Source organism: Coregonus clupeaformis, chromosome 4 (genome assembly GCF_020615455.1).
Source record: "Coregonus clupeaformis isolate EN_2021a chromosome 4, ASM2061545v1, whole genome shotgun sequence".
NCBI classification, from domain to species: domain Eukaryota; kingdom Metazoa; phylum Chordata; class Actinopteri; order Salmoniformes; family Salmonidae; genus Coregonus; species Coregonus clupeaformis.
Window position 1 is genome coordinate 4,198,419 of NC_059195.1, and position 15,594 is coordinate 4,214,012.

The following is a 15,594-nucleotide window of genomic DNA, read 5'->3' on the forward strand; positions in this document are numbered from 1 at the left end:
TGAATTTGGAGCCAAAGCCAAATTTATTTAGAGTGTAAAAAAGGTATTTCCATTCCACCCGATCAAACGCTTTCTCCGCGTCCAGGGATATAATGGCTTCAGAGGTATTGTCGACAGAAGGATTGTATATAATATTAAATAATCTTCGGAGATTGAAGAATGAGTGTCTATTTTTTATAAATCCTGTTTGATCCGGAGAGATAATTGATGGGAGGACTGTTTCTAGCCGCGTTGCCAGAATTTTGGCTAGAATTTTATAGTCCACATTTAGCAGGCTAATTGGACGGTATGATGCACAGTCAAGAGGGTCTTTGTTTTTTTTAAGAATAACATAAATGGTTGCTTGAGTGAGAGTATGTGGGAGAGCACCATTTACAAATGCATCATTGTACATTTCAATTAGAATAGGGGCTATTTTGGTGATAAACTTTTTATAAAACTCTGTCGGGTAGCCATCAGGCCCTGGGCTTCTCCCAGATTGAAGGGATTTAACAGCGTTAGACAGTTCTTCAACAGTGATCGGCTGCTCTAATTTTTTAACCAAATCCCGGCCGACCGAAGGCACAGATAGTGAGTGGAAGAAATTATCCAATTCCAGTGTATCCGCTTTACTTTCAGAGGTATATAGAGACTGGTAAAATCTCTTGAACTCCTCATTGATCCCCCCAGGATCTAATGATATCCCAGATGATGTACGAATTTTTGTAATCTGAGATGATGATGATTGTTGACGTAACTTGTGAGCTAATAATTTACTGGCTTTATCTCCTTGTTCATAGTAAGTGCTCCTAGACTTGACAAGCATTTCAGTAACCTGGTCTGTTAATAGTGTGTCAAATTCTGCTTGCAGAGTTAAACGTTCCTTATAAATATCCGGGGATGGTGAAACGGCATAAATGTCATCTAATTGGGCAATACAGCGTGTTAGCATAGATAACCTATTCCTTTTCAATTTGTTCTCATGTGCGGTGTAGGAGATAATTTCACCTCTGATATAAGCTTTCAAAGTTTCCCAGAGAGTAGACGCAGAGATGTTTGGGGTTCTATTTGTAATCATGAAAAAGTCGATTTGACTCAAAACAAAATTGACAAAGTGTTCATTGCTGAGCAGTTGAGTTTTTAGTCGCCAAGGCGGTCGCTGATTGTCAACATTTTGAAAAGCTACTTCCATAGTAACAGGGGCGTGGTCAGATACAACAATTGGGTTATATGAACATGAAGTTATGGAGTGGAGGAGCCGGTCATCAACAAGGAAGTAGTCTATGCGCGTAAAAGTATGGTGAACCGATGAGAAAAAAGAGTATGCTTTCCCAGCTGGATTAACCATTCTCCAAGGATCTGAGACTGCGAATTCAGACATAAAGGTTCGAACAACCCTAGCTGAGGTTGATAAGGTGGTAGGTTTAGTGGAGGATCGATCCAATTGTGGGTCTAACCAACAGTTAAAGTCACCTCCTAAAATCAACATATGGGTGGACATATCTGGGAGTGTAGAGAAAACCGATTTGAAAAAATCACCATTGTCCCAATTAGGAGCATAGATATTAACAAGAAGAACCTTTGTATTGAGCAGCCTACCACTGACAATTATATATCTACCATGGGGATCTGCGATCACCTTAGAACATGTAAAAGGTACCGATCTGTGAAGTAAAATAGCCACCCCTCTCGCCTTACTCTGAAATGAGGAATGGAACACCTGACCCACCCATCTGCACCTAAGACTTGAGTGTTGTGATACCTTCAGATGAGTTTCTTGGAGAAAGATGATGTGAGCTTTCAAATGATGAAGATGGTGTAGCACCTTACTACGTTTAACTGGGTTATTTATGCCCCTGCAGTTCCAAGTAAGAAAATTAAAGCCATTCCCTCCAGCAGTATGGGCTACACTAGGCTGAGTCATATCTTAAGAGAGAGAGAGGATGTGTAAAGGACAAGGTACAATGTAAACTGAAGATCTTAGTTGAACCTAAAAGCGCAAATGTAAAAAACAAAGACAAACGAAGAGGCACAAAAAACATATACAAACTATATACAAATAGAGAGTGAACAAACCCTTCCCTCACACCCGCCCTTGCCGAAGCATCTCCCCAAATGAGATGCAAGCAAAACCCTAAATACGAAGAAAGTTTAGAGCTAAGCATGATAACTCTTACTCTGTGCTACCTAAGATTAGTGACCATTTAACTAGAGTAAGCCAAACATGGATAGAATGGTCCCCAATAGAGTCTAAGGAAAACTATCCTCGATTAAGAGAAGTTTAACCTCGACGCAGATGGTAAATGATCAAACTGAAACAGCCATGCAGACCCCCAGATATTGGCATTAGAGGCGGCAAACCTGGGCTGGAAATAAAGAGATAAAAAGAGAATGACATTCATATGTCGATGAACCCAGCAAAGATGGCTTCGTTAGTCACCCATTCGGCCTGCTAACTAGCCTGCTAGGAAGACCAGCTAGCCAACCATTTGTTACACACCATGTGGTACAACAGCCGCTTTCACGTTCTTGTTGATGAAATCTGCCGCTATAGCCGGGTCCTCGAATCTGTGCATGGAGCCGTCCGGTAAAGTCAGTCTCAAAACCGCAGGGTAGATGAGGCCGAACTTCACGCCCGGGCAGGCGTGTAGTTGGCGTTTCACAGCTCCAAAGCTAGCCCGCCTCTTAGCCACAGCTGTTGTGTAGTCCGCAAATATCGAGACTCTTTTACCCTTATGTAGAAGAGGGGATGCTTCTCCCGATCTTCTCAGTATGTCGTTACGGACGTGAAAGAAATGCACCCTGATGACAAATGGTCGTGGGGGTTCTCCATCCCTGGGTCGGCTACGCAGAGTGCGGTGAGCCCGGTCTAGCAATGGCTTCTCCTCTAGCCCGAGCAGCTCCTGAAGTAGCTGGGCCATGTACTCCGTGGGCCTTGGGCCCTCCACTCCCCTCCGGTATTCCCAGTAGACGAATGTTGTTCCTCCGCATTCTACTTTCCATATCTTCGCATCTATTATCGAGGAATGCCACCCTAGTTGTCAATGAGCCGACGTTAGCCTCTAGCTCGCTAATGCGAGTGCTGTGGTCTGTAGCACCTCGCTCCAAATCCGATAAAGTCACCCCCATGTGCGTCGAGCTTATTCTGTATACTCTCGATAGATTTTTTAAGCTCGTCTTTGATCGTTGATATCTCTGACCTGAGATTGGTAGAGAGACAGTCAATTTTTCCGAAAATGTCGGCTTTGAGGGTGCCTATCACGGATTGCAGCATCTCCACAGTCAGTGTTTCCGTGGGGCCGGCATTGGCAGCGTTCGGTGGCGGGGGTGAGTCGGGAGAAGTTGCAGGCTTGTTGCGGCCTGCTCTTGCAGACTCTGTTTTTGGTCGGGTTGATGTCATTACGAATTTAAATTTATTGAACTTGAACTGAGTTGTTTATGGGTCTCTTCAGACGCCTGGGCAAACAGAAATGTATGCAGTTTTGCAAAGTTAAATATATAAATTTGGTCACTAACCCAGGAGCGATAGGGAGACTCGTGCTACATCCTTGGCTTCCATCAGCGCCCCGTGCTATTAGTTTTTATAACCCACTCCATTATTTTAAGGCAGGCAATAGGAGTTGGCTTGTTTGAATTAGGTCCTTTGAGAAATGCCCCCATATACAGTGGGGGAAAAAAGTATTTAGTCAGCCACCAATTGTGCAAGTTCTCCCACTTAAAAAGATGAGAGAGGCCTGTAATTTTCATCATAGGTACACGTCAACTATGACAGCCAATTGATATTTTTTTTCTCCAGAAAATCACATTGTAGGATTTTTAATGAATTTATTTGCAAATTATGGTGGAAAATAAGTATTTGGTCACCTACAAACAAGCAAGATTTCTGTCTCTCACAGACCTGTAACTTCTTCTTTAAGAGGCTCCTCTGTCCTCCACTCGTTACCTGTATTAATGGCACCTGTTTGAACGTGTTATCAGTATAAAAGACACCTGTCCACAACCTCAAACAGTCACACTCCAAACTCTACTATGGCCAAGACCAAAGAGCTGTCAAAGGACACCAGAAGAAAATTGTAGACCTGCACCAGGCTGGGAAGACTGAATCTGCAATAGGTAAGCAGCTTGGTTTGAAGAAATCAACTGTGGGAGCAATTATTAGGAAATGGAAGACATACAAGACCACTGATAATCTCCCTCGATCTGGGGCTCCACGCAAGATCTCACCCTGTGGGGTCAAAATGATCACAAGAACGGTGAGCAAAAATCCCAGAACCACACAGGGGGACCTAGTGAATGACCTGCAGAGAGCTGGGACCAAAGTAACAAAGCCTACCATCAGTAACACACTACGCCGCCAGGGACTCAAATCCTGCAGTGCCAGACATGTCCCCCTGCTTAAGCCAGTACATGTCCAGGCCCGTCTGAAGTTTGCTAGAGTGCATTTGGATGATCCAGAAGAGGATTGGGAGAATGTTAAATGGTCAGAAGAAACCAAAATATAACTTTTTGGTAAAAACTAAACTCGTCGTGTTTGGAGGACAAAGAATGCTGAGTTGCATCCAAAGAACACCATACCTACTGTGAAGCATGGGGGTGGAAACATCATGCTTTGGGGCTGTTTTTCTGCAAAGGGACCAGGACGACTGATCCGTGTAAAGGAAAGAATGAATGGGGCCATGTATCGTGAGATTTTGAGTGAAAACCTCCTTCCATCAGCAAGGGCATTGAAGATGAAACGTGGCTGGGTCTTTCAGCATGACAATGATCCCAAACACACCGCCTGGGCAACGAAGGAGTGGCTTCGTAAGAAGCATTTCAAGGTCCTGGAGTGGCCTAGCCAGTCTCCAGATCTCAACACCATAACAAATATTTGGAGGGAGTTGAAAGTCCGTGTTGCCCAGCGACAGCCCCAAAACATCACTGCTCTAGAGGAGATCTGCATGGAGGAATGGGCCAAAATACCAGCAACAGTGTGTGAAAACCTTGTGAAGACTTACAGAAAACGTTTGGCTGTGTCATTGCCAACAAAGGGTATATAACAAAGTATTGAGAAACTTTTGTTATTGACCAAATACTTATTTTCCACCATAATTTGCAAATAAATTCATTAAAAATCCTACAATGTGATTTTCTGGATTTTTTTTGTCTCATTTTGTCTGTCATAGTTGACGTGTACCGATGATGAAAATTACAGGCCTCTCTCATCTTTTTAAGTGGGAGAACTTGCACAATTGGTGGCTGACTAAATACTTTTTTTCCCCACTGTAGGGTCGGCTTTCAAAAGTTAAGAGCAAAACGTCATTGTTTAGCATTGCAAAGTGTTTTAGCACAGTGTTTTGTTGGGCTGTGTGTCAGTTGCAATTAACTTCAGCCATATAATTTATTTGTTTGTAATATTTCCCTGATATCTAATTTCCATTCTCGTTTGGAGTTGATTGACATGTTGGTATGCTATGCACAATTTATCCAAGGAAGTTTCCAATGTCACGTCATATTTCTCTTAAATATTAGACCAGGAATCATTGAAATATCATTACGTTAATGCAGATCTTCAAGTGACACTGGACACTGGGTTTAATGACACACGTTTAATAACATTGCTGCCCACTTCCCTCCCTCACAAAACACTACTAAGAAAGTGGTGGCAGTCTGCTTTTACCCTGCAGACCAAAACTCACAGTGTCAAACCCCAACACACTAATAGAGCACTCTAACCCAATCCCGCCATGCAGCCCACCCCGTCATCAGCGTTTCCTGTGTGCTCTGTACTAACTTACTGTTTCTCTTCAGTAGATGAGATTGGTGTCTCCCTCCTGCACCTGATCGGGGACCCTCCCCCAGACGAGATCACAAAGATCTACGGCCCCGACAACAGCCCCGGCTACGTCTTTGGTCCCGACGCCAACACGGGCCAGCTGGCACGCGCCCATCTTCCCAGCCCCTTCTACCGGGACTTCTCCCTCCTCTTCAACCTGAAGCCCCAGTCCACCAAGGGCGGTGTCATCTTTTCGGTCACAGACGCCTCTCAGAAGATCATGTACGTGGGCGTCAAGCTGTCGCCAGTCAAGGCGAGCAGGCAGAATGTCATCTTCTACTACACAGAGCCCGACTCGCAGGTGTCGTACGTGGCGGCCACCTTCTCCGTGCATAACCTGGCCGACCAGTGGAACCGCTTCTCCATCTCCGTGCTGGACGACAAGGTCACCTTCTACATCAACTGCGACGACCAACCCCAAGTGGTACGCTTCGAGAGGTCCCCAGATGAGATGGAGCTGGAGGCCGGAGCCGGGGTGTTCGTGGGCCAAGCCGGAGGGGCCGATCCCAATAAGTTCCTGGTATGTATCATGCTATTACTGGACATTTTTATATCTGATTTCGGGTCCGTTGTGTTTCAACTTCGTCAATGCGAAAATATATAATTCATCATTTCCTGGATTGAAGGAGTTGAAAGGCAATTTTACCCCAAACCCTGTCTTATATTTTACTTAGGGCCCTATCCTGAATAGCCTATGGAATGATAATAATAGCATAAGAGTAGGATCTGTAGTCCGCAATTCTGTCTCAAACTCAAACTTGAGCAGAAATCATAAATCAGAACGTCCGAGGCAGTCCAAGATGAATTCATAGTTTTGACTTATGTGCACTTATCTCAAGCCCTACTATCCTTATAACATTTCCTACTGGAGAAATATATCGGTGTCATGGGCAAGTGGAATCGGAAATCAGACCGGTCAGGGCTGCCCTCCTAGCCAGGCTGAGTCAGACACGTGAAACGGAAACCGTTGTGTCAGGCTAACCCCTTTTATGATTTGATTGCCCTTAATTGGCCTGCTTTAAATCAAAACATAAAAGTGGTCTGACCCCGACCATTCCCTGTCTCCTCCTGGGAAACACAGAGGTATAATTGGTAGACTTCATGGTAGGGGATCAATTAGCTCCAGCTGGCCCTCCCCTCCACCCCCCTGTGTAAGTGCTGCAGCTGACCCTTATACCGTCGCTCTGCAGCACCCAGCACACAAAGACAGGTGTCCCTGTAAGCAGAGGGCACAAGCAGACAGCTGCTTCTGTGACCAGGACAATTGGCCTTATGTTCCGAGCAAATGCAAGGCTGTGCCCTTTGTTTAGTTTTCGCTGACATTGTTATCTGAAGTTGGTATCTCCTCATTCAGTAGATTGTAGGGTAATACTTTAGCATAGGGATCATGTAGTGGTCACTAATTGGCAGTTTAAAGTGTGTATATAAGTAGCTAGTTAGGCCTTTGTGTGCTATAAGCTATGTATCAGGCCTTTATTCAGTGTTTCATTTTCTACTTGTGTGAATAAGGAAACAATGAATATGCTACTTATTTGCTACTTATCTTGCAAATCAGTGGCCTAATGTCATCCCTATACTAAAGTGTTACCAGTTGTACATTCAAATCTGTAAAGGTTAAGACCTAACATTCCGAGAATGAACCCTGTTTGAAATTAATGAATGAAATTTAGTACAGTTTATTTCTGACTATTTGGCTTGCACTGGGACAATGTTGCTAGGATAAAGCAAAAGTTGAGATTCAACTTAAATTGATCCCCCTCCAAGAAAAAGATTCAAGTCAGTATCTTAAGCCAGTGTTTCCCAGCTCCAGTCCTTGAGTACCCCCAACCGTACTCATTTTTATTGTAGCCCTGGACAAGCACACCTGATTCGCAAAAATATGTGCTGTTGGGGGTACACAACATGGTAAGCCATGCAATCATATGATGTGAGAATGAGAACAGGTATAGACACATACTGAAAGAGAAAGACATTTGACCTGCCTTTTGACAAATAACGCAATATTGAATGCCTTTTTTATTGCTTGACTTACTTACATATTTCTGCGAGGATTCATTAGTTCCCAGACAGCATCGTAATTATTGTTTTACTTGTTGTCTATAAATGTACAGATGGTCAGAAACCCTGTCTGATTAAACGAAGATAATTGGATGATTTAAAACATGGTCAGACGAAGCAATGGTATCTTTATTCCAATAAAGTACGAACGGGCGATACAAAAACCTCAATTTGAGGGATAGTCTTTTTGTGCGTATTGACCCTGAGATAGACATAGAAAAAGATTGACGGACATGGGTTCATTTTATGTCCATGGCATGGCCTTTAAAATATGGGAATGTGTGTAGTCCTACCCACTGTTGACTGATTTTGCTAGGCTTTTTACCATTTTTTTTGTGATTTTGCTGGGCACGTCTTCAAGAAAAGTACACCTCAGGGACTCGGAATACTCAGAGCAGAGTCCCTAATAGCTCTCATTTGGGTTCAAGACCAGTCTGTCCTATCTTGACAAGACCAAATGAGGGGATTTAGACAAAAGGGTTTGGCCAAATGTCAGGGCATTGTCTCTTTTTTCCTACAAGCTGTGTGGAAGGGAGGTTTTCATATTTTTAAAGACAGTTCTTAGAGGCAGCTGAGGCAAACAATGGTTGTTTACATAGACCCCAGGCATTGCTTGAGTTCAGACACTTATCATTGCATTATCTGTAGACTCAACGCAGGGAGTTGAACCCTTATGCCTGCACTGAGGTGGTACAGGCCAGTTAGAATGAATTACCTTTTGAGAGGAATGTAACCACTCTTAAGTCAAATGTTTAAATAGTCCATGAGATTGACATGATAGTTTTAACATATTTTAAAGCTATACATTGTTCATTTACACAGACTCAAATGACAACAGAAACATAAATAACAGAGTAATATCACCTTTTATTTTGGGTTATAATAGGGTAAGATAGTACCTGCTCCCAGGCCTGGAAGTAACAGTGGTGTCACATTCGTTTAAGGACGGGTCAGACCAAGGCGCAGCGTGAAATGCGTACATGTTTATTTAAATAATAAACACACGACAAAACCACAAACCAACGAAACGTGAAGTCCTAAGGCTACACACAAAACAAGCCTACTCACGGAACAAGATCCCACAACTAACGAGTGCCAATAGGCTGCCTAAGTATGATCCCCAATCAGAGACAACGAGCAACAGCTGCCTCTGATTGGGAACCACACCGGCCAAAATAGATCTACACATACTAGAATGACAACATAGAAAACACAACATAGAACACCACACCCTGACTCAACATATAAGAGTCCCCTGAGTCAGGGCGTGACAATTGGAAATGAAAAGGCACATAGGGTATACAGACTCAGCTTCATATTGGAAAACTGGCTAACAAAGTCTTCATAAAATAAATCAAATAAATATCTTTGATAGCTATTTAGGGCACATTGAAGGCTCGTGAACACATTTGTGGACATTCATCGAAAGAGAAGCTCTTCATAACTATAGCTTTTATACGTTTAAAACATGTTAAAAGCAAATTCCCCTGAATCACATGATTGGCTTTTTGATTGACTTCATAAGATGCTATTAATGCGAGACATTGAAAGAAGCTCTTGTGGTGGCGATTTTGATGGACTGGGACAGTGGAAGATGAGTGTCATATCACAGGCATCCATTTCATTTCTCAACACTTGGGCGGCTGTAATAAACCCCTCGGCTTCTCCAGCGAGGGGGGCTTTCCCACAACAAACACCACACAGATCAGGTACACATGTTTGAAGACACAGGACTTCAGAGGGAAGATATATGTTTGATTTATGTTTGTTTATGTTTAGAGCAGGGCCGAAGCGTGTGGGCTTAATGGGGCAGAAGAATGCGGACGTGTACAGGCAGAGGACCAGCTGTGCGCAGCAGCACCACAACATGCCTTGTTTTACGTCACCCCACACACAGACACACACACCAGACATCAAAAGCCATGTATTGACAACTGTGTGTGTGTGTGTGTGTGTGTGTGTGTGTGTGTGTGTGTGTCTGCCTGCGTATATGTGCTTGCCTGTGTGTTGTTTTCCTTCATAGGGGGTGATTGGGGAGCTGAGGGTTGTTGGAGACCCCCGGGCTGCTGAAAGACAGTGTGAGGAGGAAGGGGATGACTCGGATGTGGTAAGTGAATCTTGACCCGCCCACCCATACATAAACAAAGGCGCAGCAGCATAGCGCTTATACAGTTGGCTTAGCAGGATATGGGGAGGCTTAAACTTAGAGGGAACTTGGGGTGCGTTCACTAGGAACCAAACAGAAGCAAAGGGGCTGAAATCGGGAGGGACCTACCTGAAGAAACACTAGTTCTTCATTGCAAAACGTTTTGCTACAGTTTGCACTAATGAATACAACCCTGGTCTCTCTCCGCCCAGGCTTCAGGGGACGGCGGAAGTGGCGACGTGGAAGGGAAACTGGACGGGAAGAAGAACGGCCCGGTATGATCGTTTGACTAACATTTTAGTGTTAAAATGTTGTTGCCATCCACATACAAGCGCGTTCAGTCTATCTAAGCATTTTTCCCTTTCGGATCTACACTCTTGGGGACCATGATCTAAAACCAGGTTATCCGTGACGTTTCAAAGGTCACAGAGTTTGAGCAGCAAGGCTTGGCTATGTACTGGTTGTAGGAAGTTTGGTAATGTCGCCACATGATGGGTTTTTACTACACTGAACAAAAATATAAACGCAACATGTAAAATGTTGGTCCCATGTTTCATGAGCTGAAATAAAAGATCCCCAAAATTTTCCATACGTACAAAAAGCATATTTATCTCAAATTTTGTGCACAAATTTGTTTACATCCCTATTAGTGAGCATTTCTCCGTTGCCAAGATAATCCATCCACCTGACAGGTGTGGCGTATCAAGAAGCCGACTGCAGGAATGTCCACCAGAGCTGCTGCCAGAGAATGTAATGTTAATTTCTCTACCGTAAGCCGCCTCCAGCGTCCTTTTAGAGAATTTGGCAGTACGTCCAACCGGCCTCACAACCGCAGACCACGTGCATTGCGTCGTGTGGGCAAGCGGTTTGCTGATGTCAACGTTGTGAACAGAGTGCCCCATGGTGCGGTGGGGTTATGATATGGGCAGGCATAAGCAAGGGACAACGGACACAATTGCATTTTATCAATGGCAATTTGAATGCACAGAGATACTGTGACGAGATCCTGAGGCCCATTGTCGTGCCATTCATCCGCTGCCATCACCTCATGTTTCAGCATGATAATGCACGGCCCCATTTCGCAAGGATCTGTACACAATTCCTGGAAGCTGAAAATGGCCCAGTTCTTCCATGGCCTGCATACTCACCAGACATGTCACCCATTGAGCATGTTTTGGATGCTGTGGATCGATGTGTACGACAGCGTGTTCAGTTCCTGTCAATATCCAGCAATTTCGCACAGCCATTGAAGAGGAGTGGGACAACATTCCACAGGTCACAATCAACAGCCTGATCAACTCTATGCAAAGGAGATGTGTCCTGCATGAGGCAAATGATGGTCACACCAGATACTGACTAGTTTTCTGATCCACGTCCCTACTTTTTTTAAAGGTATCTGTGACCAACAGATGCGTATCTGTATTCCCAGTCGTGAAATCCATATATTACGGCCTAAATCATTTATTTCAATTGACTGATTTCCTTATAACTCAGTAAAATCTTTTAAATTGTTGCATGTTGCGTTTATATTTTTGCGCATAGCTGTTGTAGTGCCTCATTTGTATGAAAATAGTTTTTGAATAATAGTCACATAATGAATGTGATGGATCTCTCTCTTCCTCCCTCTTTCTCCCACCTCTAAAATGGGACGAGGAGGTACAAAAATATGTGTGGGTTGAGGACGGTAGACCGACAGTTACGGTACGTGCCCTGAAATCCATTTATCTGTATATGTTGGCGTTCACCCACAAGCATGTGAATTTTCACCTTTTGATGTGTCAGGACTTTACTCTCTTCTCGTGAGCGACGGACACATGGGTTGCACCCCAAATGGCACCTTATTCATTATTTAGTAGGGATGTAGGGAACTCTGTAAAACTATGTAGGGAACCCTATTCTAATGGCACCCTATTCACTACTATAGTGCACTATGTAGGGAATAGGGTGCCATTTGAGATGCAACTATCCACATCCATGCACTTTAAACATATGGTCAACATGGAAACTGAGTTATCTGGCTATTTCAAACTGTAGGGAGCTGTATGGGGAGGGGGTGGGTAGTGGGGAATGTATATGGCCGGTTTGGCTGTGGGTTATCACCTGGACGATGTCCTAAACTAACACGAGCATCTTTCCTGCCACCAACATACAAACACACCCACACACTACTCCCACAGACCTGGGCAATGCATTGTATTCGATTACTTTACCCTCTACAACTAGCAAATGTTGCAGCACAACCTCCAGCCTCCATACAACGCCACAGTCGGGGCACGCCGGTCCAATTACAGTGGAAGACTAGGTAGAAAACCAGATGTGTCTGATCCAGCTCAGGGCGATGATATCTCAAAGGTTCTGTTTTGTTATTTTGACTGGTTTCTCAATCAGACTTAAAAGTTGTTAGAACAGGAATATGGAGGTAACGGAAAGAGATGGCGGGAAAAGCTGTGCCTGAAGCGGAGGTCTAATACTCTGTCTTCGGCCTGCCACACCTTGTAGGTTCCACAGGGCTCCAGGTGCACGGGCTGACTTTGAAGCCTTGTGCCACTTCACACAGGCTTTCCATCCACCCAACGTGTTTATTAGCATCGTATGGAGCAGCTGTTACCCAACATCCCGTTGACTTTGACCAGATTGTCTGAGCTTGAGCCTATCTGACTCCCGCTCAAGCTCGGACAATGGTGCACTAAGGGCAGGAATTCAATAAAGTCCGCACTGCAGATGTACAACAACATTGTTCCTGCTCCATTAAAGGGCTTGTTGTAACTGTGCAGGATGTGATCTTGACATACATGTTTACTACAGTGCAGATTGTATTAAAGCAGCCACTCAAACACTTAGAAGTGTTGAAAGTTAAATCATTTTTGGTATGATGAGTTACCTACCGTCAAGCTTAAGAAAACTTGCAAACTCCCATTACACAGTTGTCTGGGTGAAAGTGCGTATAGTTTAATATTGTGAGATTTTTTTATTTTAAGACTCAGCTCGTGACAGTGAAGTAAACAGACATCTTATTTCATTACATTTCTCACACAATTGTGTCTCGAATCTCATGTAGAGTCCGGGATTAGGCGTGTGTGTATTTGGTGTGTGAATATGGTCCTTGTGCCAGCTTTATCTTGTTGCATCAGCTTTGTGAACTAAATAGTTTAGTTCAGAGAACATATAGCAGACAAGTTTCAATCTGCATTGGGCAAAATTGGGCTTGTGCCTTCTATGTGTAACACCCTGGCTCTGGGACTCTATATGTTGAGCCAGGGTGTGTTCTTTCATTGTGGTGTATTTCTATGTTGGGAGGTCTAGGTTGTTTATTTCTATGTTGGCCTGAGTGACTCCCAATCAGAGGCAACGAGTGTCAGCTGTGGCTGGTTGTCTCTGATTGGGAGCCATATTTAAACTGTCTGTTTTTCCCTTTGTGTTTGTGGGTTCTTGTTCCGTGTTGGTCTATGTTACCTAGGACGTTACGAGTCGTTTGTTGTTTTGTTGATTGTCCGTATTTATCACTAAAGATAAATAAACATGTTCGTTCATCACGCTGCGCCTTGGTCCTCCTCTCTTAACGACGATCGTGACACTATGGTTAAATTAATTTGTGTTTTTCAAATCCATCACCACCCAGTGCCTCGTCTGTCCCCACCCTCTTCACTCCCACCTCTCAGAAATGATGAGCGCATGGGAGTATACGTGCAGGTCTGTTTTATTACATATATCCCATTGGATCTGTCATATAACACTCACTGAGTCAAATTCTTCACATAGCCAACTTCAGGCCCTACAATAGGAAGAATGTTTGCCCACAGAGGAAACTGGTTAATTTTGTGAAGAATTCCATACTTTTTCTTTCACATTGCCCCCCTCCATTCATCTATCCATTCATCTCTCCCACCCAGTACTCCCCTCTCAGATTCCACAGGTGACAATATGAGGCGTGTCACCTGGTGAAGAATGAGCTTAGAAAACACGGGTGTTAGGTTTTATCTTCCTCTCCCTGAGGGGGGTGAGTCTGGAAATGGCCTCTCCTCTTCCCCCCTGCAGATTCTCCCATCTCTAGAGCGCTAGCGGTGATGACAGATCTTTGGCAGTCATTCCTTGTCTCTACTCCCCAACACACACACAAACACACAGTACACACACAGACACACACACACCATGCCACACACACCCTGACACTTACACCCAGACACACACACTGAAACATGTGCACACACAGACCAGCTCCTCCACTCTATTCTCTGACCACTATCTTAAGAGCTGGAGCCCAAAATGGGTCACATTCCTGTTGCCAGACATGTTCCTCCCAACCAAAATACCTGCTGCCTGTCGCCATCCCATCCACTCCCAGTAGGAGAACGTACACCCACCGTCTCACTCACAGGGTCAACTCACTATTGTATATTCATAACGGGCACACATAAACTTGGCGCCACCATCACAGCTCTTTGCAACACCACTGTAGAGACTAACTCACAGAGGGGAAGAGAGAGTGTTTTTGCTTGGTCATGGGTATTCATTTGTTTAGGGTAAGCTAGCCCGAGAGGAAATTACATAATGGACACCAGACACAGTGCTAGTCTGCCAACCATTAGCACGTTTGATTACCCCATAACAAAAATAAAACACAAAACATATAGTACATACAGTGGAGTCTGAAATTATTGACATCATACCCCCAAGACATGCTAATCTCCCGTTATTGGTAATGGTGAGAGGTTAGCATGTCTTGGGGGTATGATCTTTGACCCTCTAACTTTCTCACTCATCATTATTTACGATTCGTTCAGGATTATCCGTAATCATGGTAGTATCCACATTAATGTAGAAGTGTTTAAACCATATTCTATTCTCATTTACAATAAAATTTACTCCAAAATGTCACAATACATTATTTACCATTAATTTCTATTGGGCACAAAATAATCTGAAACACAACCAAAACTAACTGCAAATGCATCCAACAAGTTTGTAGAGTCACAAGCTTGATGTAGTTAATTGTGTGCTAGGAATATGGGATGAAATACTAAACTTTTGACTACTTTATTAATAAGAATCTTTAGGGGTGTCAATAATTTGACCACTACCTTTTTTTTAGAAAAAAACAATATTACATAATCTTTCTCTGAGCAATTGTATTAGTATAAAATAATATAATTTCCCAATTTTTTTAGCATACAATATAGCTCAGTATTTGAATTTTTTATTTTATACAGTCATTATTGCTCATCTTCACCAAGGGTGTCAATAATTTTGGACCCCACTGTATAGTGTCAAGTTTTAATGTCGCATGCACATGTACAGTGAAATGCATGTCTTGCAAACTCAAAAACTCCTTAAATGTCATTGTTTTCTTTGTTTGAAAACTACAAATAAGCTAGCTATTTGGCAATATTATGGAAGTGGAGAAGCCAACTTTGAGTATTTGAGTGCCAACGTTGTACCACAACTTCTGAAAATTAGAATGTATGATTACCCCAAACATGTCCTAAAACATCCAACATAATCTCTTTACAAGTCATTGTTTATGGTTAGGGAACTACTGTACAAATATCAATTTAGCAATATGCCAGTTGGGAAGCCAACTTTGAGTTGTCCTTGGAGC

The 15,594-nt window shown here is 43.4% G+C and overlaps 1 protein-coding gene across 5 annotated transcripts in view; it reads left to right on the forward strand.

Annotated features, from left to right (window-relative positions):
• The window catches only part of LOC121550843 (collagen alpha-1(XVIII) chain), a 185,118-nt gene that overhangs the window by 107,422 nt on the left and 62,102 nt on the right, over positions 1-15,594 (forward strand). For 2 of the 5 annotated variants that reach the window (XM_045209797.1, XM_045209793.1), the window contains 4 exons: positions 5,770-6,314; positions 9,876-9,959; positions 10,211-10,273; positions 11,652-11,699. In XM_045209797.1, coding sequence (XP_045065732.1) covers positions 5,770-6,314; positions 9,876-9,959; positions 10,211-10,273; positions 11,652-11,699 — 740 coding nt within the window. The remainder of the gene's footprint in view (positions 1-5,769; positions 6,315-9,875; positions 9,960-10,210; positions 10,274-11,651; positions 11,700-15,594) is intronic. The other 3 variants (XM_045209798.1, XM_045209794.1, XM_045209796.1) reach the window with 3 other exon arrangements.